Source organism: Lepisosteus oculatus, chromosome 6, assembly GCF_040954835.1.
Source record: "Lepisosteus oculatus isolate fLepOcu1 chromosome 6, fLepOcu1.hap2, whole genome shotgun sequence".
Classification (NCBI taxonomy): domain Eukaryota; kingdom Metazoa; phylum Chordata; class Actinopteri; order Semionotiformes; family Lepisosteidae; genus Lepisosteus; species Lepisosteus oculatus.
In genome coordinates, this window is record NC_090701.1 from 20,360,867 (window position 1) to 20,384,249 (window position 23,383).

The 23,383-nt window shown below is 36.9% G+C and overlaps 1 protein-coding gene across 1 annotated transcript; it reads left to right on the plus strand.

Moving 5' to 3' along the window:
- Positions 1-2,907: 2,907 nt before the first annotated feature.
- stard3nl (STARD3 N-terminal like) lies at positions 2,908-22,753 on the plus strand. The gene is made up of 9 exons (XM_006634368.3): positions 2,908-3,033; positions 10,866-11,138; positions 13,080-13,157; positions 14,648-14,725; positions 15,156-15,209; positions 15,306-15,423; positions 16,284-16,382; positions 19,550-19,605; positions 19,935-22,753. Exons 2-8 carry the CDS (start codon positions 10,935-10,937, stop codon positions 19,600-19,602), a joined length of 684 nt encoding a protein of 227 aa, XP_006634431.2. The 5' UTR covers positions 2,908-3,033; positions 10,866-10,934; the 3' UTR covers positions 19,603-19,605; positions 19,935-22,753.
- The last annotated feature ends 630 nt before the right edge of the window (positions 22,754-23,383 follow it).

Here is a 23,383-nt window from a genome sequence, read left to right on the forward strand (position 1 = left end):
GGACGCTGGGGTAACACCCCTACTCTTTTTCAGAAATGCCCTGAGATTTTTAATGACCAGAGAGAATCAGGACCTCGGTTTTATGTCTCATCTTGAGGACAGCGCCTTTTTACAGTATGCAATAATATACAATTAATACAATAATAAGTGAGGGATAGTGCAGCTGTAGAATTTGAACCTATCAGGTAAATTAAATAACTTTTCTCATTATTTTAAATATGTTGAAACCTGTTTACTTTCAATGAACTCTCCAGATTCTCTGTAATTGATACGTGTATCTGCCTGGAAGTGTATCAAAATAGGAAATGATTAATACATCTTCAAAAAGTGTGTCCTGCCTCTCGTAAAAAGTGTTTATTGCCCAATAACATTAACAAACTAAAGTCTGTGCTGCCTAGCACACTGAATGATGGGGTAATGAAAGTGTTTTTTGAATCATTCAGGAATTTTCTTTGCAGTGAACACTGCTATCTAGTGGTCTCAATCATGAATGAAGATAATTCCTATGAAGAACTGTGCAGAAGCAAATAACCATGTATTTTATTCATTAATTTTCCTTAATTATTGTATGCCAGTGACTGTAAAAGTTGTTTATATCTTTATTACACAAATATAATGCTTTATACATATATTGCAGGGCAACAAATGAAATTCACCAAAAACAATTCTACAGAAAGCCTCTTTTGATATAAAACTATAATAATCAGGACATCAAACAAAAACTTTTTTTTCAGCAGGTGCACTGACTTAATATCGAACAGACATGACATAAATACGATAAATTAATTGATCTACAGGGTGTCTACTGTGAAACCCACAGGTTAATAGAATGTGTGGCCACTGCTGGAAACATTACAGTCTATAAACATGCTTTGCACCAGGTTGTACAGTAGACCCTGTCTCGTGGGAATCTTTCTCATTTCTGTTGCAATGCCAGAACAAGATACTGCACAACATTTCAAAGGGGCTCAAGTCTGACAAGCAGGGCTTTCACAGCATTACTGTCACATTTTGCATCAGAGCTGTTGCTGCAGGGGCAGCTTGAAGCTGTGTGCTGTCCTGCTGGAATGCTGAAGCATCAGGGTGAGGCAGCAAGTGAAGTCTCAGGACTTGATCAATGTAGCAGGCTGCCATCAGTCAGTAACAGGTGGAGTTCTGTATCAACCAGACTCTCCTAACCCAGCATTGTGCTCATCAATGAGCATATCATTCTGCACATCTGTGCCACACTCGCTGAGGATCACCTAGATGGTCGACACAAATCCTTGATTCGTTGCTAAATGAATGGTGAGTGTTGAATGGGACTTCTGCAGAGTTCACCAAAGGTTTTTTGCCCACACCTCTGCATTCCGTTGGAGCAATCAGCTTTAGTGAACACCTTGTGTGGCTGTTTGGCCTGAAAACCAGCTGATCTGTTGATCCTACGATTTTTCAGACCGTATGTTTCACGTAAGTGCACAGACAATTAGAAAGTGAAAGGAATGAATGACACAGCATGATGATATGTCACTCTTGGCAAGGGGTCCTAATTCAAAAGGTCTGTAGATCACAGAGTGTCAGTGACTGTGATACTGTGGTGGAAGAGTCCTGCCAGGTGAGAAATTGCCAACTTTGAACACCCCAGACTGCAACCAACATAGCAATTTCATGAAAGCTTTGTTAAATTAAGAAGCAGAAAATATCGCTTCCTGTCTGTGATTTTTACCAGGATTGACATTTAATCAGTCCATTGCTTGTGTCCAGCCAGCTCTCTCACTAAGGAGGTGATTTAGCACTCAGGCCTATGAAGCACTCAAGATCATTTGAGTGTATCACAGCCTAGGCACAAATGATCAGTTGATCAAATTGACATCAATATTTTTAATTAATACCATAAAATAATATCCATCTACTATATTTTCTAACAAAAATCAACATATAGTGCATACAGTACATAAAGTGATATGTTTTTTGAATGCTCAGTATATAATATTTTAAAATATTTGCTAGAGATCAAATAGGATGTCTCTATACTGCTTTATTATGTTAAATGCCCCCCGATTAGGCACATCAGGATGAACAGTTATGAGAGATAAGAAAAACTTTCAAATATATGATTTTTATTATAGTACTTGATAAATATATGTACTGTATGTATCTGAAACTAGAATGCTAACATGTTCATTAATTAACTTCACTGAGATCTTACAAGTGAGAAATCTAGCTCTTCATCCTTAGACATTTTGTTGTAATTTTTGTGCCAGTACAAGTCAATGTTTTTTTTTCTATAATATAAATATAATATAATATATTCTATCATAAAGCCTTGCACATTTGAAATATTTTTACATTTGAAATGTCAACGATAGATGGCGATAGACAACTAAAATTGAAAGACGCCAGAGCCTTGAAAATGTTTGAGTGTTTTCTACAGATGGGTATGTAAGGGTTTGAGAATACCAGAATAAGAGAATCAATAAGTAAATGATACATTTGTGTATACATCAACAATTTTCTGTTTACACCTCAATTAACTTTTCCAGCCTGGGTGTGTATGATTCATCTCTTTCATACATGAACGTAAAGCAATACAAAAACATATCATTATTTTTTTTGTAATAACGCGATTGTCATTCTGGTGAGAGCTTGATAATAGATTTGGAAGAACTTGAAACAGAACTGTGGTCTGTCGTATCATCAAATATCTCAAATTAGATCATCATTGACGTACTGTACAGATATTTTAATTGGAGAGTCTGTATTTCGTTTCTGACAAATGATACTAGCCTGGTACTGGTATGTTAATATTATTACTTTGGTTTTCCGTTAGATTGCTAATACTATTTTCATAACTACATATCCCATGTTCCCTTGAATCAGATACGAATGTTATTTTTGTTCTCCTGTGTTCCTGCGTTTCCTGTCCGTCAGAAACAAAGTGCTAACCAATGCTTACTCACATTACCCTGTCTTTACCGTGAACATTACAACTGGGACCTGCAGATAAATTAAAGGACACATCTGGATATTTAATCTTTTATCTGGAGGCAAGGAGTAAGTGATTAATCCCTTTAATTGAACTTTTCCTTACCTATTATGCTAGTCGTGAAATTAATTATTTTAGCCATTTTTACCTGAAGTAAACGGCGTCTTTTCTGTGTTTGCACCGTAAAACAGCTCGTGTTAACGTTCCCTGCAATACATCACAAGACTTATAATTATAGCAGTGACCGTGTGCTGGATTTGTGGGTTTTGTTAAATTGTTTTATTCAGCTGGCAGAATTTCTCATTTCTGTGTTACCGCAATTGATTCTTCCCGTAAAGGAAATAATAGTGACGTCAGTACAGCAGAGTACAGGCAAAGCTAACTGGCGAGCTGCACCACAATTCAGATCTCTGTGCTTGCTAAAGCATCGGACTTTACGTTGTAATTGATGGCATTCTTTTAATTAATCCATACTGTACCTGCTGGCGCGATATCTGTGGTCAAAATGCAATGACCTAGGTTTGTCGAGGGATAAAATGCCACACGTTAATTATTTTTAATGCATTATATTTTTGAGTAGAAAGTACTTTAGTAACCTACAGTATATACAGTAGCAACATGTACTGTACGTATAGTAGACTGGTGGAGGATATCATCTGGAAGAACAGCACTTTTGTCACTGTGTGATTAGAACAGCTGCCATTGGTTAATGCTCTAGCATAAAGGAGACAAATATCGGTAATAGTAATTATTTTAATCTGATATCCTTGTGATATATGTTGGTGGAAAAAAGGTTTCAATTACCTAATTACTAACGTCTTGGCTTCTTTCGGAAATGACTAGTTGAGATTCAATCAGAACTTGATCAATGAAGCAAGAGGTAATTACTTGTTCTTGTACTTTTTAATAACTTTTTTTAACATTTGAACTCGCCCCCTTGTTTAAAGACAAAGTGCTAATTAAATTACTTAAACATGTAACATTTAACATTTAATTCAAAGACGTTAATTAAATGTGATATTAAAGTAAAAAAATGGAAATAATCTTTAAGGCCTGAAGGTAAAAAACAGGTGGAATACACATTTCCTGAAGTCTTCAAGACGATAAGATCACTTTATTGACCATATACAATTCCTTGTATTGTAGTGTCTTTTCGCATACCCCAACTTGCTCTGTATGAGACACACTGACAGGGAGAGAAGCATGGGGTCAGAGTGCAGGGTCAGCCATTTACTGTATATGGCACCCCTGGAGCAGTTGGGGTTAAGGGTCTTGCTCAGGGGCCCAACGGAGTAGTTTTCCTATGCCAGTCGCGGGATACGAACTGGCAACCTTCCAGCCACAGGTGCAGATCCTTAGCCACAGAGCCACCACACCACCCAGTTGTATGTGTGTGTCTCATGGAGAGCAAGTTGGGAACCTCACAAACTACAGTTTGAGACCCCTGCTCAACAATAAAGGGTGTTTTAAATATCTTAGTGAAGCCTCAGTTGAACTAAAGTGTTTCTTGGTTGGAATATTTGCAATTTTTTTCAGATGTTTGGCATCTTATTTAACTTCCACCTGTACAACACAGTAGTTAAAAGGCCAACTCCAATATGTTGAATTAATCAAATTAGTAAATATGTTAAGGGTTCAAACTGTGAGAGCTCAGCAGGATTGGAAGACCAGGATTGGGACATCATACTGAGCACATTTTCAGCTCTCTGAGACATGCAGACCAAACTAAAATGTTGTAGCATGTAGTCAGAATCCTATATCTTCTTTTCTTTACTATTGTGTAATCTTTATGTTCTTTATCTATAGTGCTTGCCCTGAAATATGTCTCCCAAATGCATTTAATCTAGTTTCATCAAGAATTTCAGATGAGACTGGTCCAGAAAAACGTTGATTTTGAATCATGCCAAGACTTGCATTACTGTCACACACTACCAGCTACTAGAAGCTAGAAGCCAGTTTAAAGAAGGTACCGTTTTCTGGAACGTAACTGTGACAACGATGGCTGTTTTCAGAATATTAGCCCTACATGTATAAAAAACTTAGTCCATCATGTATTTGTCCACATGTATAAAACAGGATTTTTTTCATCATCTTGTGGGATGACTTGTCAATTAATGCTTATTAAACTGTCTGGTTTTTGGATTGGCATTAGTAAGCATTTTATTCTGTTTTCAGTACTACTGACTCTTTTCTAGACTCCCCACCCCTCCTCGACTCAGTATGTATTTTTTAGCACAATTCACACCATAAAAACCATGAACATAGAATGGGATTGCACCCTCCCTATTTTCCTTTCACACATTTTACTTCTGTGTATCAATGGTGTGTTCTTCTCATAAGCCATGAGAAATAGCAGTTTTTTCTATTTATTGTCTGGCAACAAAATCAATGGCAGACTCACTTTGTGAGTTTGTACCTTCTGCATGTGTAAAATCCTTATCTATTCTGCTTTTCTTGATAGTCAAATATTGTGGTGGCACAGTGGTTAAACTATAATAATGATAATTCCTTATCCTTTTTCTGGACACTCCACTCAAAGCGCTCTACAGGTAATGGGGACTCCCCTCCACCACCACCAATGTGCAGCATCCACCTGGATGATGTGACGGCAGCCATAGTGCGCCAGAACGCTCACCACCCATCAGCTCTATCAGCTATCAGCGGGGAGGACCGCAGAGTAATGAAGCCAATTCATAGAGGGGGATTATTTGGAGGCCATGATTGATAAAGGCTAGGGGGAACTTTGGCCAGGACACTTTGGTGACACCCCTACACTTTTCGAGAAATGCCCTGGGATTTTTAATGACCACAGAGAGTCAGGACCTCGGTTTTACATTTCATCAGAAGGACGGCACTTTTTTACAGTATAGTGTCCCTGTCCCCGTGGTATTAGGACCCACACAGACAGCAGGGTGAGCACCCCCTGCTGGCCCCACTAACACCTCTTCCAACAGCAACCTTAGTTTTTCCCAGGAGGTCTCCTGTCCAGGAACTGACCAGGCTCACACCTGTGAGTGTGTTGCCAGTTGTGGGTTGCAGGAGATATGGCAGCCAGCTAATGCCTCCTAACTCATAAGACTTGGCATTCTCATTTGTTTATTATTATGCCTTGTCAGTTACTGTCGTTGTGAAGAAAAAGTTATTTTTTTACTGCTGTTATTATAATGACTTTTGTACCTTTGTATTCCAGGTATATTCCAAGAGAGGTTGGTGTTGTTGTAGAGCTTCAAGCTTATTTGAGCTCAAAAGATAAGGAAGTATTCTTCAGATTGTCCTTTTTAGGATTTTGTTCCAAGTGGTAACTGTACTGAATTGTGGTTAGGGCAAAATACCTCTGTTCACTGGCAGTTGTGCTCTGTGCAGTAGATTCTTTGCAAAATGCGATAAAGTTATGCCATATGTGTTTAATCCAAGAGTAAGCAATACTGCAGAGTATTTAGTGGATTATTTTACTTTTTGTAGGCCTTATGTTAAGACAATGCATACAAATGCACTTTGGCCTCTGTAAGAGATGGTGTATCACACTTTACTTAGTTGTATTATTAACCCCAAGCTGCAGGTTGGTGAGAAGCAGAACAGGACTCAATACTTCTTTGGTCCAGTATGGTTAATGGTTCATATAGTCTTTGATACCAGGTTCATAAACAAGGGTTCAAAGAGGAGGTTGTTAAAAAAGTGTTTTATTTCCGGTGTTGTGGCTTGGGTGAAACTGAAGACTGGGGCAAGGGAGGGGTGGAGACAACAACAAGTATTTCTGTTGGCAAGGTTGCAACATTGGTAACTGATATAGTAAAGCATTTTATGTGTTTTTGCAGAACATATTTCATGCACACTTCTCTGTACATTTGCTCGTGTGCCAGTTTTTCGAACTCCTGAATAAGGGAGGAGGCTTTTGTGGAATTTCCTGCCATTGGCATTGTGTATTTTAGAAATAATCAGCCAATCTTTTAGCAGCCCTTGAAAATGGAAAAGATTATATAACTTTCAATTAATTCCTGTTGTGTTTGATAGTTGTGATATATCCTGCTAAGCTGTATGCTTAGTTACCTTATCGTTTGCTTGCTTTCCATTCTACAGTACAGTCATATCCCAAGGAATGGAAACACAATGGGGGTGTACAGTATGTCCTTGTGACACACATTCTTTTTTCTGTAAACGTTTCGCCTTGGTGTTATCTTGATGATGTGCTTGCCCCACAAAGTTAGTTTAATGTCTTTACAACAGCGTTCAGTTCAGCTGTGGAAACAGTGGTCTCCCATGTGTTCAGCTGGTATCAAACCTGGTGAAATAGCTGGCCAGGGAAAGAGTAAAATTTCCAGTAGTCAAAAACATTACCTGACAATGTGTAGGGCTGACGCTATCCTGTCACAGTGCATGACCCATGATATTGGAGCCATTACCTTGTTTCTTTTAAGAACTAGCACAGTGAGAACCTCAGATCAAGAAGTGGGCTGAATAGCCTTTTCTCTAATGTTACCTGTCTTATGTTCTTAAATCTCATATAAAGTTTTATAGAAGATGTATGGCTGAAGATGTGGTCACATGAGACAGAAATTAATTTTAAGTCTCAATTCACAAAATCTAGCATGAGTGCAGTACTGCACATCACCTCGTCACAGCGATGAATCGTTTGGGTGCAAGCACCATGTCAATAGGATACTCCTCATCAATAGGCACTGGGAAGATTGTCAGGATTGATCCAGAAAGAAAATAGACCAAACCTAGTGGAAAACTAAATCCTAAACGCCTTGTCACCCACGAATCTAAAACTGAGTCAAGGATTTGCATTATTAGCAGTGACTTTAAAGCATGACGCTGAAGCTAGAGTGTAGAGATCCGACAAGGAAAGAGGGAATATTTTTGAGTGGCCCACTAGGCTTGATGTTTGCTGTTCATCAACTATCCCCCAAAAACTTTTCCGGGAAGATGGATGAATTTACACCATTCCAATGTACAAAACTGGTAGACCACAATCTAGAATAGCTCATGACAATAATTTGCTACCAAATGTGGTTCCACCACGCATTGATTTAGAGTCTTAATGCAATCAGTAGATCGGGAGCCTTGAAAACAATTTTTTAAAAACATTTTCAGTTTCAGTATTCATATGATCATCTGAAACAAGGGCACTCAATTATAAAACTTTGGCCACAATGCAGCTTCAATTATTATGCAATATTCTGTCCTCAAAGGGAAGCAGAACAAATATTTGATGCAGTTCAATACTTGAACTGGTTTCACAGCTTCTAATTTTGATTGGTAACCAGACGTAAGAACTAGATGTAAGATGGATGCTTAAAGCTCATGGGTTAAGAATTGTTAGAATTTCTTTTCTAGTGTAAAATACAGTATACCCACAACATTTCTTACTCATGTAAATAGGACATTTTAAGTTTAATAAAAATAAAGTTCCCTTTCTTCCAGCAGTAAACCTAAATCTTTTCCATGTTGAAATTTCCCTCTGATATATCAGGATTCATAGGTTTTTCAGGTACAGGATTCATTAAACTATTATGTGGCTGAAGTGGTTTTGGTTGAGGAATAGCAGTTTAGGGATTTAAATTTAACTAATGAAGAATGAAACAAGAACACAAAAACCCTTATAGTTTATGTGAATTATGAAAATTAACTAGAGCTTGAATAATGAGCTGCTTCAGAGTCACTGAAACTGGGAGATAGTACTGAAATAGACTGTATCTTGGCTGACGGATTTGTCTTTTGTATATCCTGTATCTGATCAGAATGTAGGCAGGTCATGACTGCAAACTGTTCTTTCCCTTTCCTCTTGTTTCTGCTAATATTGAATTTGTTGTGAAACTGCTTTGAATTTGAGTTGCTTATTAAACATGCTTTTGTTACAGTATGTGGGCTATGGAATGTGGTGATAGGGCAAACTGAGGCACTATTGCATTCATACAATCAATAGACAAACATTTGTCTTCACCCTCATTTCTCCTATGCCCTGTGTGAATTGTTTCCAATCTTGCCTTTTATCATTGGATGTGCTGTGTAGGGCTTTTAAAGCAGCTAGTTTTCTATAAGGATCCATTAATGTGTTCTTAATTCTCCTCATGACCAAGCCTTACCAAAGCAAGACATTGTGTAATAACACCTGTAGTGTCACAAAAGACTTTTGCATTAACACAACTCCCCAGAATTCTTGGACCACATTACTGGATATTACATAGGCTAATCCTAGGAAGGATTCATCATTGGTTGAGAAAAGATAATACACGAATACACATAGAAGATACACATATATTAATGCAGATACTACAGAGAACTGCAGTCTGTTTTATTGCCTTAGGAATGTACATTTGCCTTTTGCAGGCTAAAAAAACACCCACACCAATTTATATAACTTTGCAGTATTCAAAGTCTTTCATTGCCTGAGGATGGAAGAAAACCTGTTTTGGTGCTCCACATCCTATTGTTCTTTTGCAGCATTTGCCTAAAGTGAACCCTTTAAGTAAATGACTGTACTGTATATAGGTACTAATGCTGTCTTTTGCTTCTAACATCTGAATTAAAAGGTTATAATTTTGTATGTCCTTGTTTATTGTAATCCTGAGGAAAGTCTTCATCCTGTTGAATCATGCTGGATAGAAAGCCTTAATATAAAATGAGAATAAATACCACCTTGTTACAATATCCCTTCTTATCTCTTTTTCTCAGATTGGAAGTTTCTGTGACTTGGCTGCTTTCTCACTGGCAATGGTTGAAAGACTAGTCTTGTGACTGGCTCTGTAAGCTTCTTCACTTGAAATGGCACGGCTTTAATTCAGGGACCTGATTTTTAACTCGACTTTAGTTGCATAGAAGAAGCTTTTTGTGTTCATAGTTAATAATTTGGCCAGTTCAGATTATCTGCAGCCGTACTGCAAAGGTAAAACTCACTGCTGTGTGCCGAGGAGCTTAACCCTTTGCTGTATTTTGTTTTTTACCTTTAAAATGTGCTAAAGTAGTTGTTTCTCCTTGGTATAATTATCCAAATTCATTCTTGAAAGTAAAATGACATTGTTCAGTCTCTATAGCACCTTCAAATACTGTCAATTCTATGCAAAGGAGTTTCATGTATTTTTATAAAACTGGTATGAAGTTATGCCGGTAATTTAGTGGTCTAGACTTCTGGATCCAAATCTGTTTTTCCTCTGGGTTTTCATGAAAGTAGCATAAAAAGTGAACTGCAGTGCTGATTGAGGCTCAGGCATTTCTGTTTTTGTTGGCTGTGGCTGGTGAACCCCTGGGGTTCTTGCAAAGCTGGTGAAGATCACCAGTGGCAGGACAGTCTGATGCCCATCGTCCAGGACCTCCTGCTTTGAAACGATCTGATGCTTTACCCATCTGTCCTTTGTCTGGCAGTTTGTACACCGGTTTTCTCTTAAAGTTGCAGCTCATCTGTGGGGACCAGTGTATTTTTATACAAGGTCATTTCGGGTTTTGAAGTACAAGTGAAGTTGAATGACAGGAATACTAGCCTAGATCTAGAAGAAGTGTGACAGTCGGCTGCTCAGGGTCAAGTTGGTTTACTCTAACAGATTTACCTGATTTTTTAAAACCATCCACTCATTTACCTAATCCCCTTAGCTTTTTTTTCTAAATTGTTTCTGTGTATTTCCAGCTGGAATATCTTAATGTTTTATGAAGAAAGTGGTCTGAAGCGATTTAAATCCTTCTAAATCCTCTGTTTTTAAAGAAGCATAGCCAGAAAATTCTTTAAATGTGGGTGCTCATTTCCGGACTTCCATGATGTAGTGAAAGAAATTATGTTACAGTGTTAATTGTCTTTTTAAAGGGGGGAGAAGACAGAAATAAAAGCTGTGTATGATTGAGCTGACCAGGTTAGGCCGGGGTCTTCCTGAACCCGTGTGTTGATTCAGGAGCTGTTGTGTGTTGTCAGACATGGCAGCTGTGAGGGGGTGATGAGGCCAGAGGCTGTGAACTGTGACCTGCGCGACCGGGAGTCAAAATGGAGAGTCGTCTGAGTGGCAGCCTGGACTCCAGGGCCTCCCTGCGTGCTATCAGCTCCATCAACACTGCCCAGCTGGCCTCCAGGCTGGACTCCTATGAGACCGGGGAGAAGAAGTGCATCTCTGATGTCAGAAGGACCTTCTGCCTCTTCGTGACCTTCGACCTCCTCTTCATCACACTGCTGTGGATCATTGAGCTGAATGTGGGTGTTTGTTCACAAAGTTTCTTATTTTGCTGATGATTTTCTTTCTATTTTTGCCTTCAGTTTCTGATGGCAGTTGTAAAGGTGTAACGGCACAGATTTATAGAGTACAAAAATACAGCATACAGTACACTGCACATTAGGGTAAATGTACATTTTTTAAAATATTACTAATAATAATCAACTTTATTTTATAATATCATCCAAAGTGCTGTACAATTAATAAAAAAACACATTTAACAAAATAAAATTAAAGAAAATTCCAAGTCAATTAAACATAGGAAATAAAATAACAAAAAGTCTTTATGAAAATGTAAGTTTTAGGCTAGACTGAAAATCTTCCTATATGACAGAGTCCTTGCTTTCTTTTTTGATGGTATTTGCAGTTTGGAGTTTTTTGGGCAACAAAAGGGCCTGTCAAAATTACTGTGAGATACTGTAACACCTGGAGGCGATTGCTAATTTACGAGATCATTATGCACTGTTAGTTATGTAATAAAAATAGCAGCAAGTGATTTTTGGAACACTGGAAACATTGCCTCGTAGCAAATATTTCTGAATTTGTCACCCAGACTTATTTAATTCTCCTGTTCATAAAGGGTTGATGTGTTTATTAACAAGTTAATGTGCAAAACAGCTTTTTTATGTTGTTGGCCAGCATGTAATAATAGGTAGACATAACTTCTGATTTTACTTTGCAAGGCAAACGATGAAGAGGGTTCTTAATGTCATCTAAGTATTTAGAAATTTCAGTCATGTGCCTTTTTGTTTGTGTGTGTTGTTTATATAGGCTGTCTAATTTATCTTCTGATATTTTGCAATGCCTTCTGCTTGCTCAGCTTCAGAATCATTGTGGGGAAGGCTGTCACAACAACTGTGAAGTAGCAAGATTAGAATGTGAAGGAAAATATTAAAACTTTAGCTTGGTTTAGAATGCAGCTTTACTTTTAGTAGCAGTATCATATACACCATAGTTCTGGAGTTATTGAAATATTTGACTTGCTCCTGAAGTCATTCACAGCAATTAATTATGTGCTAATTACCCAAATACATTTTAACAGAGATATCCTTTGCATTAAAGCAATGAAACCTCTGTCCCCCTAAATTATAATTTCTCACAGACAGAAATGTGTGTTTTTCAAATCTTACTTTTTCAGCCTTGTTTTTTGTGTCACTGCATACAAAATCTAATACAAATAATAATGGTTTTATGCCAAGTTGTGTGCAACAGATCCAATATTATTCCAGTGTGAAAAAATATGATTTGATTTTTAAGTTTTAACTGTAGGATGTCTGCACTAGGTAACAGTTGTATTTACCGGTAACTCGCAGTAGACTGCGTACAGCGTACCGGAAAATAATGCGGTATCGCCCACGCATTTTGAATGGCTGCATCTGTATGTATTAACACAGACAAGAACGTGGACACTTGCGTCTGACTGTTGTGTTGTGTCAAAAGCAGTCTTGTGTTTTTCTTTCATCCATTTTTAGTGACCTCAGGCGTTTGTTTGAAATGTGAACATTGTACTACAGCAAGCTTGGTGGCAGAAAGACTTATTTTACAGTAGATAAATCAGAATTAATAACCATTCTATCAGCTTTAGTTTTGAATGGATAATGTTTATCCCAGTTAGGAAGAATGTTTCTCTTGACTGAGTTTAATCCTTTTCCAAGGTCTAGAGCAGATGATATTTAAAGGAGACACAAGAAAATGTTCTGGATTGTGATCCAGAGATGGTAAAAATACCTTTGATGCTTCATTAGCTTCATTGATAGTCTGATGTGAATTACGTTGCACATCTTTCCAATGCACCTTAAGATGCTCTTTTATTATTTTTCTCCTTTTTTCAGGCATATTAATTGGAGCAAATTAATTTATTAAATTATTCTCAATAGTTTATTATTCTAAATCTAAATCAATCTTTTTTTGTCCCACTTTAGGTAAACGGAGGTATTGCAGAACAGTTAAGCCAGGAAGTTCTTCATTATGATTACCATGCTTCTTTTTTTGATATATTTGTAAGTATTTTTTAATTACCTTTAGTTTTGAGCCCAAAGTACAGGAAGATCAAGGAATCAAAAAAAATTGTATTCACATAAAGTCCATTCAAAGGTATAGCCATGTTATAATATGCATAAATGTAAAGTTTACTGCAACATTATCTTACTTAAGAAAAAATGTAGTTCTCTGCATTTTAATAATCCACACAGAGCCTGATTTCTTTTGATTGTTTTATCCATATTTTTATTGTTCATTTCAGTCCACCAGAGGAATGAAAGTCAAGTTTGTATACAGTAGGCTCCAAATAAACTGGATTTTCTTTTCCTTGGACAGAAGGAAAATCAAACTTCATATGATGAAAATAAGTGTGATACATTTTCCAAATTTTTTGTATGCCTTAGAAAAGTACAAAAGCTCATAATGTCAGAGTCTCAGTTAATGTGCATTTACAAATTTCTGTGATTTCTGTGTGTGCACTTTGACCTCCAGTGCTTAGCAACCCCTTCACAGGATCTCCTAGCCATCATCAGAGCCCACTCATAGAGGATTGAGAAGTGCTGAAGCAGTTTTAGATTATTTTTGTGTTTCACAAGCAGCACAGCAATGAAAGGGTTTCTAGAGAATCCGTCAGTTTAAAAGTAGCCTAGCTTCAGGGACACAGCTTCCTTCGTGATCTATTTACAGTTTATATGCAGTAGTTCTCTCAATTGGAGTTTCACATCAGCTGGAAATAGAAGTCAGCAGATGGGGCAGCATACAGCTTTAACCAGGCTGTCTGAACAGCAGGGCTGTCCAGAGTGGGCACAGAGGATCTCATCCTCTTATGTAATTAGTGCTTGAAAAAAGCAAAACATCCTGTACTACAAGGGCTAAAATATTAAATTGTGAGCCAGATAATAGAATTCTGTGCTTTGATTCTGTGACTGGAATTATTTCAAGGGGTGTTATGCTGAAAACCAGAATGAAACAATTTAAGGATTAAAAAATAACTCGCTTGCACCCAGAGCAGAGCCATAATTGGAAGGTGTTGCAAAGATGAGTGAAACTACTACTAATAAGATACTACCCTGTTAACATTACTATGAGAATTCATGATAGCTAGTGTATTCTCTAAGTGAAAGTAACAGTGAGCCATTAATGAACTAGCATGGGGACTTTCCAGTATTCTCTCTATTTTCTTGTGGTTGTTAGTTGTTGTTTTTTTCAATTAGGGCTCTTTTTTTACTGAAGCGTTTCCTATGATTCAGATTTAATAGGCTACCTCTCAGTGGGTATTTTTGATGCAGGAAAAAGAGAGGTGTTTAGGATGATGTTTTTTCTACCTGGAGGAGTAAGTAAAGTCAAAAGGTTAAAAAAACACATTTGTGGTCACCCCTTCCTGCATTTTCTATCCCATCTCCTCCTAGCAGCCCTGTGTGAGGAAGTGTATATTTTTCACTCCTGACTTAGTTGTTTCCCCTTTTCCTTAGTAGTATTGGAGTTTCCCCTTTTCTTTTCTTCCACACAGATACTCGCAGTGTTTCGCTTCGCCATGCTGATCCTTGCATATGCCGTTTGTAAACTGCAGCACTGGTGGGCAGTAGCGGTAAGCTTACAGTGACACTAGCATGCGAGGCTGTTTCCTGTCACAGTTTAAAAGAAAATTCAGTGACCTCACTTTTGAACCAAATGAGCTGACAAGAAGAAAAATGTCTCGCCTCCAGCAGACGACAACCTCCACGTTGACATTTTTTCTCTCTCTCTCTTGTCCAAATTCATCTCTCATGAGATTGGATTTATTTTGGCCAATTGTGTTCAGTAATTTGTAATATCCCTAAACAGCAATGTCTGATTTAATATGATAGAAGCTCATTTTCACATACATTTTGGTTCTTAATTAGAGTTTAGATTAAAAGATTAAAAGTATATCTTTTAAAATTCCATTTTGTTCTGCATTCACTTCAGACACAACAAATATTGAAACTTCACATTGTCACACACTGACTTTGAGAAATAAACAATTTCTTCATTTCCAGATAACAACAGCAGCTACAAGTGCCTTCTTGATAGCAAAAGTCATTATTTCCAAGGTATGTGTCTTGCATTGATCTTCTCTCAGGTCCACTCATGTTTCAAATGTGTTTTTGAGACCTGGGCCTACATGTTCGCTATTGATTGCATTGCAGCTTCTCTCCCAGGGTGCATTTGGTTACCTTTTGCCTATTACTTCCTTCATCCTGGCTTGGATTGAAACCTGGTTCCTAGACTTCAAGGTCTTACCTCAAGAAGCAGAAGATGAAAACCGTAAGTCTGTTCATTCGTTCCCTACTAAGCCCTAACACATCTTTGTTTGCTCTCAGAATTAGCTCTCAATCCAAAATTGCAAGTTGAGATGCGTTAAAACTTGTTTTATTTTCCTTTCTGATATGCTAGTAATAAACACCTAGTCTCTTGTGCTGTACTGAAGCACCTGGCGGTTAAGGTTGCGAAGTGCTTGGAGTACAAATTCAGTGTCTGAAATTCTGTTAACATAAAAAGTAGGGTATATTGTGTGTTTGTGCTGTGTTTTCTAGGTTTTGTCTTATTCTGTTGAAATTCTTAAATAGTTCATGAAGACTTTCGAAACAGTTCCACTTACATATAAAGAGGCTAAAGAAATCTGTGCCATACTAGGACTAGATGTAAAGGTTGTTTTCACAACTTTTGCTGTATTTTACCAACAGTATTATAATTTCAAATATGGAGCTTTCCAACTGTTAAACCCACTGTAGCTCAAAATTCCAGCTTCTTGTCCCTTGGTATGGGTTGAAATGCCAGGAACCTTAGAGAAAGACTCTTTAATTCTTTAAAACCTTTTCCTAGCTTTGTAGCTAGTATTAGTCTTGCAGCGACATGCAGTCTCAGCTGTTTCATACCCATCCTCTTTTATTTTTGAACTGACGGCGCACTGCAATTTTCATATTATCCCCGAAGTGACACAGAGCGTGCCGACGGTGTTATAGACCGGACAAGTTAGAATTACCAAGCCTGAATTCAAATATAGGAGGTGACAGAAAAAGTTGTAGGCAATTAAATCAGTCTCTTTGTCCAGAAAACATAGGAATTTTGTTTTGCTTTGTTCCTTTATCGATGCTCATGGCTGTGTGGCCTGTTGTCTGCCACAGGGCTGCTGTCTGTGGCGAGTGTGTCAGAAAGAGCACCCCTTATCCTGCCCGGGCCTCTCTCAGATGGCCAGTTCTACTCTCCTCCAGAATCAGTTGCAGGTAAGGGTGGCCATGTCAAAGCTCAGTGTGTGCTGGAGTGGCCCTGATGAGAAACCAGGGCACTAAAACAGTTTCCTCCCATCCGTTAAACTGGCCATTTTCTGAAGATTCGAAAGCGGCAATGGGTTTGTCACTTTCTGAACTAAGAGTAAAATAACTAACATGTGAAGCGTGGGGGCACAGTTAACTTATGAACTTAACTTATGATAGTTTAATTGGTTAGTTAGGATCCCAGGAGTTTTTGTTTAAGAGTGAAAAGATAAATATAATTTGAGCAGGCCTAGGTTAGGCAGAAAGTGATGCAGTGGTTAGCATTGTTGCCTTGCAGCACTGGGTCTTTGGGTTCACCTCCTCAGCTGGGGTGCTGTCTGTGTGGAGCTTGTATGTTCTGCCTGTGTTTGCTTGGGTTTCCTCCCACAGTCCAAAACATACGGGTGTACTACTTGGCTTCTGGGCAAATAGGCCCTTGTGTGAGTGTGTGTGTCTGTGTGTGTGTGCCCTGAGATTTATTGGCATCCTATCCAGGGTTATCCTGACTGACCCCCCCCCCCCCCACATCTGTAAATAGTTAATATCTGTGAATTAACTATTTACAGATATATCTATTGGAATTTATTAACTGATCGAGCACTTTGTTGCTGTCGGCGGTTCCTTCATGTTAAGATTGAGCCACACTCTTGAAGTTTCCTTTCTTTTGTCCGGTTAACTGTAAATATAAAAGGGGTAGTACAAAAGGCCAGTGTCAGTGAGTTCACTTCCTGGTTAAGTAAAAGAAAAACGCTGGCAGTCAAATATTATTAATCTGTTTTAAAAGATGAAAAATGTGCTAAAAAGAAAGAATAAGGGGAGGAAATCTAACTACAGTAATTGTCCTTATAAAATGTGAAGCAAGATATTTAATAAACTCTGGTCCTGCCTTATTCTGCCTTCTGCCCCATTATTTTATAACTGTTAAGTCAAAAACATGGGTTGGTTGTATTACATGTATAAGAGCTGTAAGCTGTTTGTCAGGAAGCCTCCTAAACATTTAAACCGTTTCTGAGAGTGTGGCTCTCCCTGCTGGTCAACTAGGACATTACATCTCACCTTAGATTCTACAGTGTGACACGGTACGGTTTCAAAATTTCCCAAGGTTTGTGGGTCTTTTGAACATTGGTCCATATCACTTTGATATTATCAGTGTTTTCTTCATAGTGAGAGACAAACAAAGCAAGCACTTATAATATTATTATAAGAAATTAATTATATCAATTTTGCTATTGCAGCTGGCTGAATAATTGTCCTTGTTCTTACATTAAAGTTTAGGGAATTGTGAGGATATTTTTATTTTTTGCTGTAACATTTAACATTTTATCGTGGAGTTTGAATGTTTTCAGTTTCTGGTGTTGGGATGTTCAGTCATTTTTTTCCTTATAGATGTTTTTTCCCCTGCTGTATTTTTAAAATGTTCGTCCTTCAAATTGTATAGTTAAGTGTAGTACTAAAAACAATTCTAAGTACATTCCCAAACCACACTCTTCAAGACATATTCTGTAAGCTAAATTTTTGTATCTTAATACCATATTCTGAAAGAATTAATTACAACTAGAAACCTTCATATTGTCGAGTACCAAAACAAATGGCCAGAATTAAAAATCTGAGCTGACAGTTAATATGGAAAAGGCTGGTTTTGGGGGGTAAGTGCCCTGTATTCATGCCTTTTGATTTTTGTGAGCTCTTTAAGGTAGAATCATTTCTACCTTAGATTCTCCCATTTAATATAGTGCTTTTCCTGTATTCCAAGGGTTTTCCCTCTATAGTAGCATTTCTCAGAAACTAGGAAAATGTTTTTTTTAAACGTTTTGATGTCTAGAAATGCAGTTGGTTGTAGAAACCACTTTGTCTTTTAATGCAGGTGTTTCATACGACACCTGAATATGGCTTTGTGGGTTTTTATTTTTATTAATTGAATGGCAAGCAGTCTGTTGTGGTACATTTGACCAGATTTCCAGTGCATTGTTTTAGCACTACCAGGTACTCCAACAGTTTTATGGAGCTGTTGAACCACACAAAACCAAACGAATTATCATCTGGAAAATGTGTAAGTTGTACCACCAATGAGTTTCTTATCTGTGGGAAATTCAGCTGCAAATTACTGTGGGACTGGTGTAAACTGAACACCCTACTGCAGTAGATTTCGGCACACAGGTGTGATTGTTTCCATTGAAAACTTTCTCTCAGACAGCATTTTCTGTTTCTTTTTGATTTTTTTTGTGTGTAACTGTCTAAAATAGCCAAGATACTCTCTACATATACATAAATATTTGCACTCTTTTAGGGTTAAAATTAATTCTCTGCAACAAAGTTGTGCAAACATGCAGTACTACGCAGTCCAGCCAGAACTAAATAATTTGCAGGTTTTTCAGTGCTGCTAGGAGCTGCATCCAAACTACTACCTTTAATGTCATTTGTAACACTTAAATTAAAACTTCTAGGATGAATTAACCTTTTTGTTTTTTATTGTTAACCAAATCAATAAAATTAATTTAATTTTATGCTATTATATTAAAACACTTACATTTGCTATGAATCCACTCTGTAAAAAATGGAACGAACAAAACCACTATGCAGATAATCTATACAATTTAATTACAAACATGTATAGTTTTAACTTTTCTGTTTAAAACCAGGTACATTTTGTACTGTATTAATTTGTTTTTTTGTTGATACTGTATATGTCAACATTGTAAGTCAGTATTCTTTTTTGTAGCTTTTACTTATAAATGTATTACTTTTTAATGAAGACAGACGTGCAAAAAGTGACACTTACTGTTCAATGTTTCCTCTGTTACAGAACAAAATCAAATGTGAAAGTTCAGCAAGAAGATTTTGAAAATGAATAACAGATTAAATGAATATTGATCATACTCAGGCAGCAAAAATGTGCACGTGACATGAAGTCTGTCATAGACAGCTTTGAAAGCAGGAAATTAATTTTTAAACTTAAATTTTTGCCCAGTCCGTAAAACTTTCATTAGTTAGTTAATATTATTTTTGTAGTCCAATATAATGTTTAATTTGTGTACACTTTCCAATTACAGACCTACGGGATTTCTCTATTAGAATTTTGTTGTTTCTTGCGCAGTGAATATAAGACTAGCGCAGTCCTTTTTTCCCTCTGTTTTCAGATTCTGAAGAGGATATAGAAGAAAAACATGACAGTGAGAAACCGGTGATTTAGCAGGTATTGACGGTATTATATGCAATACAGTATTGTAATATAAGTTATTGCTGTTTTAAAAAATCTTTTTTAGCTTTCATTAAGTGCAATTGCAATAATAAGAACCTGCACCCTTTAATAGAATTAATGGTAAATTAACTATAACAGCATTTTGAGTTAGAACATTTGTGATCCTGCTACCTACAGCTGAGCTCGTATCCAGTCTGATTCATTACAATACAAGAAACATTTATTTACCTGAGTGCAATGGTGTTCTGTTAAACAATGATGGGTTTTTTTCATTGAAAAACACATGAGCATTATGATAAAATGTTTTTTTTTTTTGTTAACAGTGCTTGTTGAAAAGTACCTGTGGTCTGTCAAGGCATGGATAACCAGACTTCCTGAATCTGCTTGGTGATCTGGGTATCGGCTGGTACTAAGCTGAGGTTCTTATCGTTGGGTGCAGGTGTCTTGGCACCCTGCTCCCACTGTTCTTCTGTGGAATATTACACTGCCTTATAACTGCTGAGCTCGCACTCATCGCACTGAATTCAATTAGAGTCGAGTGCGTTTTTTTCTGAACCAGAGAAAATTATTCATCCTACGTTATAATGAAATGACATTTAAAAAATATAACTACGGTATTAGCTGTTCCTGTTTAATTGATGTATTCTTCCTCTTCCAAAGCTGAGGAGCTCTAAGGTGATTGTAGTTTTATATTTCACTGATACTGTATACTGTACACATATGGCACATGGAGAAACGTTCAATACACCATAGAGCAAGAAAGACCCTCATCTAGTCTTACTAAAACACAGTCTGTGCAGGCTTGGTTGCAAGTTACGGCAGTCCAGTCCTTTGCACCGACATGACAATGAGTCATTTTATTTTTATTTTTGTCTTCTTTAATTAAAAATCTGTGTCTTACTTTGCAAGATATCATGATAAATCATAACATTTGTTGTGTGAACATTTCCCATGCACAACATTGCAGCTAACTATTGTGTTATGTATAAAGTGCGAGGGCAATATCCTTCCAAAGAGAATGTAAGAATAATTTTCTCCTGACATTTTGGTGCATGGTTCTTATGATTTCGCCATCTCAGCTTGAGGAAAGTATGCACTAGTGAGTGAAATCCAGTCCAAAGTCTCCCTGGTTAACCCACCAGAGTTGGTATAGAGTTGGAAGGACCCATTCACCTTTTTAAGACAATTAGGAACTTAGTCTTAAAACCACTTGGAACTTTGTTATTATGTTGAACATTAGGTTGTGTAAGTCATATATTTTTTAGATAAATTACAGTAATATATTCACATGAACTAAAAACTAAAACTAAAAATGCACTGCAGTGTTCAGAAAGACTGTAACTTCTAATGCAGGTCTGCTGATTTTTATCACTATTACTGAAATTTTGTAAACAAATATTTCCGTGGTTGCTCAGTATTCTATGTATCTACATGTACCAAATATAAGCATATTTATAAACATATACTTCTGTTATATGTATACTTCATGTTACTGTATATATTCAGATACCAGTGAAACAGATCAAGCATTTCACATTATTTCATCCAAAATACTTTCTTTAAGCAGTACAATAACAGTTTCCCTCCCTTATTGTTGCCATTTTTTTAACTCCAGAATTTTAAGATTTTAGATTGTGTTTTATCTGCTAAGGCTAATAAGTCTTCTCTAGGTTGTACAGTGTGCGTAAAGGTTGCCACCTCTCATTTGGTGATTACTAGACTGTCAATAATTGCCAAATTATTGCTAAACTCAGCCGAGTTGTGTAAGAAGAGCACGAGAGACCAGGAGCGCTGATCTCCTCCAACATCTGCATGCAGGCTAAATTTGTTCTTTCTCCTCTGGATAAATTGATATTTAATGATACTAGTCAAAATGAGTATGAATGAAGCATGAAGAATGAATGAAAGAAGATTCTTGTTGAATGGAGAATTTGGATGTACACAGACTTCATAGGCATGGTAATTATCTTCTTTACCACTCAACCCGTAAATATGATTTTGCGTTTGCTTTTTAATTCCCCCTGAAGCGATGGTCTTTTAGACCAATCTCATAGACCTTTCTTGAAATGTACATGTTTCCTGATTTGCCTTGAATTTCCATTAAATAGTTTCATAATAAATGTACAGTGCTATAAAAACTTCATCTGCACTCTGTGTACCATTGATTTGACTTTTATTTTTTGTTCTCCTACTGTACTAAATAAAAGAATCCAGAATCTATCATTACTGTATTACTCTGAAATTATTTATGGAAAATATTGTATTATTGTAAACATTACATGAGTAACTAAAGTGATCACTGTTAAATTGAAAACAAAACAGAATAAGTTCTTAATCTGAAAAGACAACTTGTTTTAGCACGAAATGCGTAACTTTTTTTTTAGAACTTAATGGCTTAATTTTAGAAATGAATTGCTCACCCTTATTTGCTACTGAATTTGTAATTTGTATCCCTGTGAAATCTTAATTGCATATGTGTTGATGAGAAACACATTAGTCAGAACAGTTAGATTTTTTTTTAATGGAGAAGCAAAGCCATTTCTGCCAAATACAGCTTTTTAATTTAGCGGCATAATCTTGGACAAGCTAAATTCGAACAGTCTCTCACATTTTTTTTGTCTGTTAATATGGAAATGGCAATAATGCAATTGATCAGTTATGCTGGTCAGTGTTAACCAGGTGATTTCACAGCTAACGTCTTTTGCTTTTTATAGCTTTGTCAAAATACAGTTGATAGCATTTCAATCCAATCCATCAATTGCAAAAAACAAATCCTGCCATTAGAATAGCAGTTGTTTTGTAAGCTTAGTCTCTTTGCTTGTACTCACAGGAAAACTACCATAGAAACCTGGATTTCTAAATTACAGTTGGCAAGCAGGTCAGGTTGTATTGCTGGCCTTAAACAGATTCATTGGAACCTCACAATTGTATCACACAAAAGAACCTGCAAAGATTTAGGATTAGAGTGTAAATAACAGAGCACTGTTTTATCTTTTTTTGTCTCTTGGCCAATGCTGTAGTAAAACAAATACTGTACAAGAGGTAAATTGCCTATTCTTTCAGCATGAAAGTATGTGCTGTGTCCAGTGCTTATCCCCAACCAACTTGCCTCTGTTCATTAATAAAGTGTTGCTGCCTTGCTGTTGGTTGTCTGGGTATTTTTTCAGATTTCTGTGTGTAAAAGTGTGTTTCTGTAACTGGAACTGGTGTGTGTCCTACCTAATTGCTCTCTGATGTACGGAAGGAAAAGACCAAATGTTAATTAAACAATGATTACAATATAAAAGATTTGTTTTGACTGTTGCTTATGACAATTACTCTCATATTTCAGTTCACATTTCTTCTTTGGGGAAATCTAATTAGCAAGAATCACATCTGTTCACATAATGCTTTCTAACTGGCTTTCTCCTACTGTAGTATAAAAAAAATAACTTTTTATTTGCTACTTTTTGGTGTGCTAATTAGGTTTTAATTTCTCCATCAAGTATTATTAATTATCATAAATTATAAGTAAATGCTTATACACAGTATATATGCTGTATTGTTCTGGTATAATCTGTTGAGTGTTCGTTTTCCAAGTTAATAATGCACCATAGTTATTCATAAATAAATGCTGTAACTAGTGCCAATATAGGGTAGCAAAAGATGTCATGACTTTGATGAAGCTAATCAAGATTAACACGCTTTTCCGTTACGACATTTTTGGCCCGATTCAAGCGCGTTCTTGTGAACAGACTCCGCAGCCTACCCACAAATAACAGTAATATGCCAA

Excerpts from the sequence above, each read along its gene's own strand:
- stard3nl (XM_006634368.3), top strand. The coding sequence starts at position 10,935 with ATGGAGAGTCGTCTGAGTGGCAGCCTGGACTCCAGGGCCTCCCTGCGT. Across the intron at positions 13,158-14,647 it reads CTTCTTTTTTTGATATATTT|ATACTCGCAGTGTTTCGCTT; the intron begins GTAAGTATTTTT and ends TCTTCCACACAG. Across the intron at positions 14,726-15,155 it reads AGCACTGGTGGGCAGTAGCG|ATAACAACAGCAGCTACAAG; the intron begins GTAAGCTTACAG and ends CTTCATTTCCAG.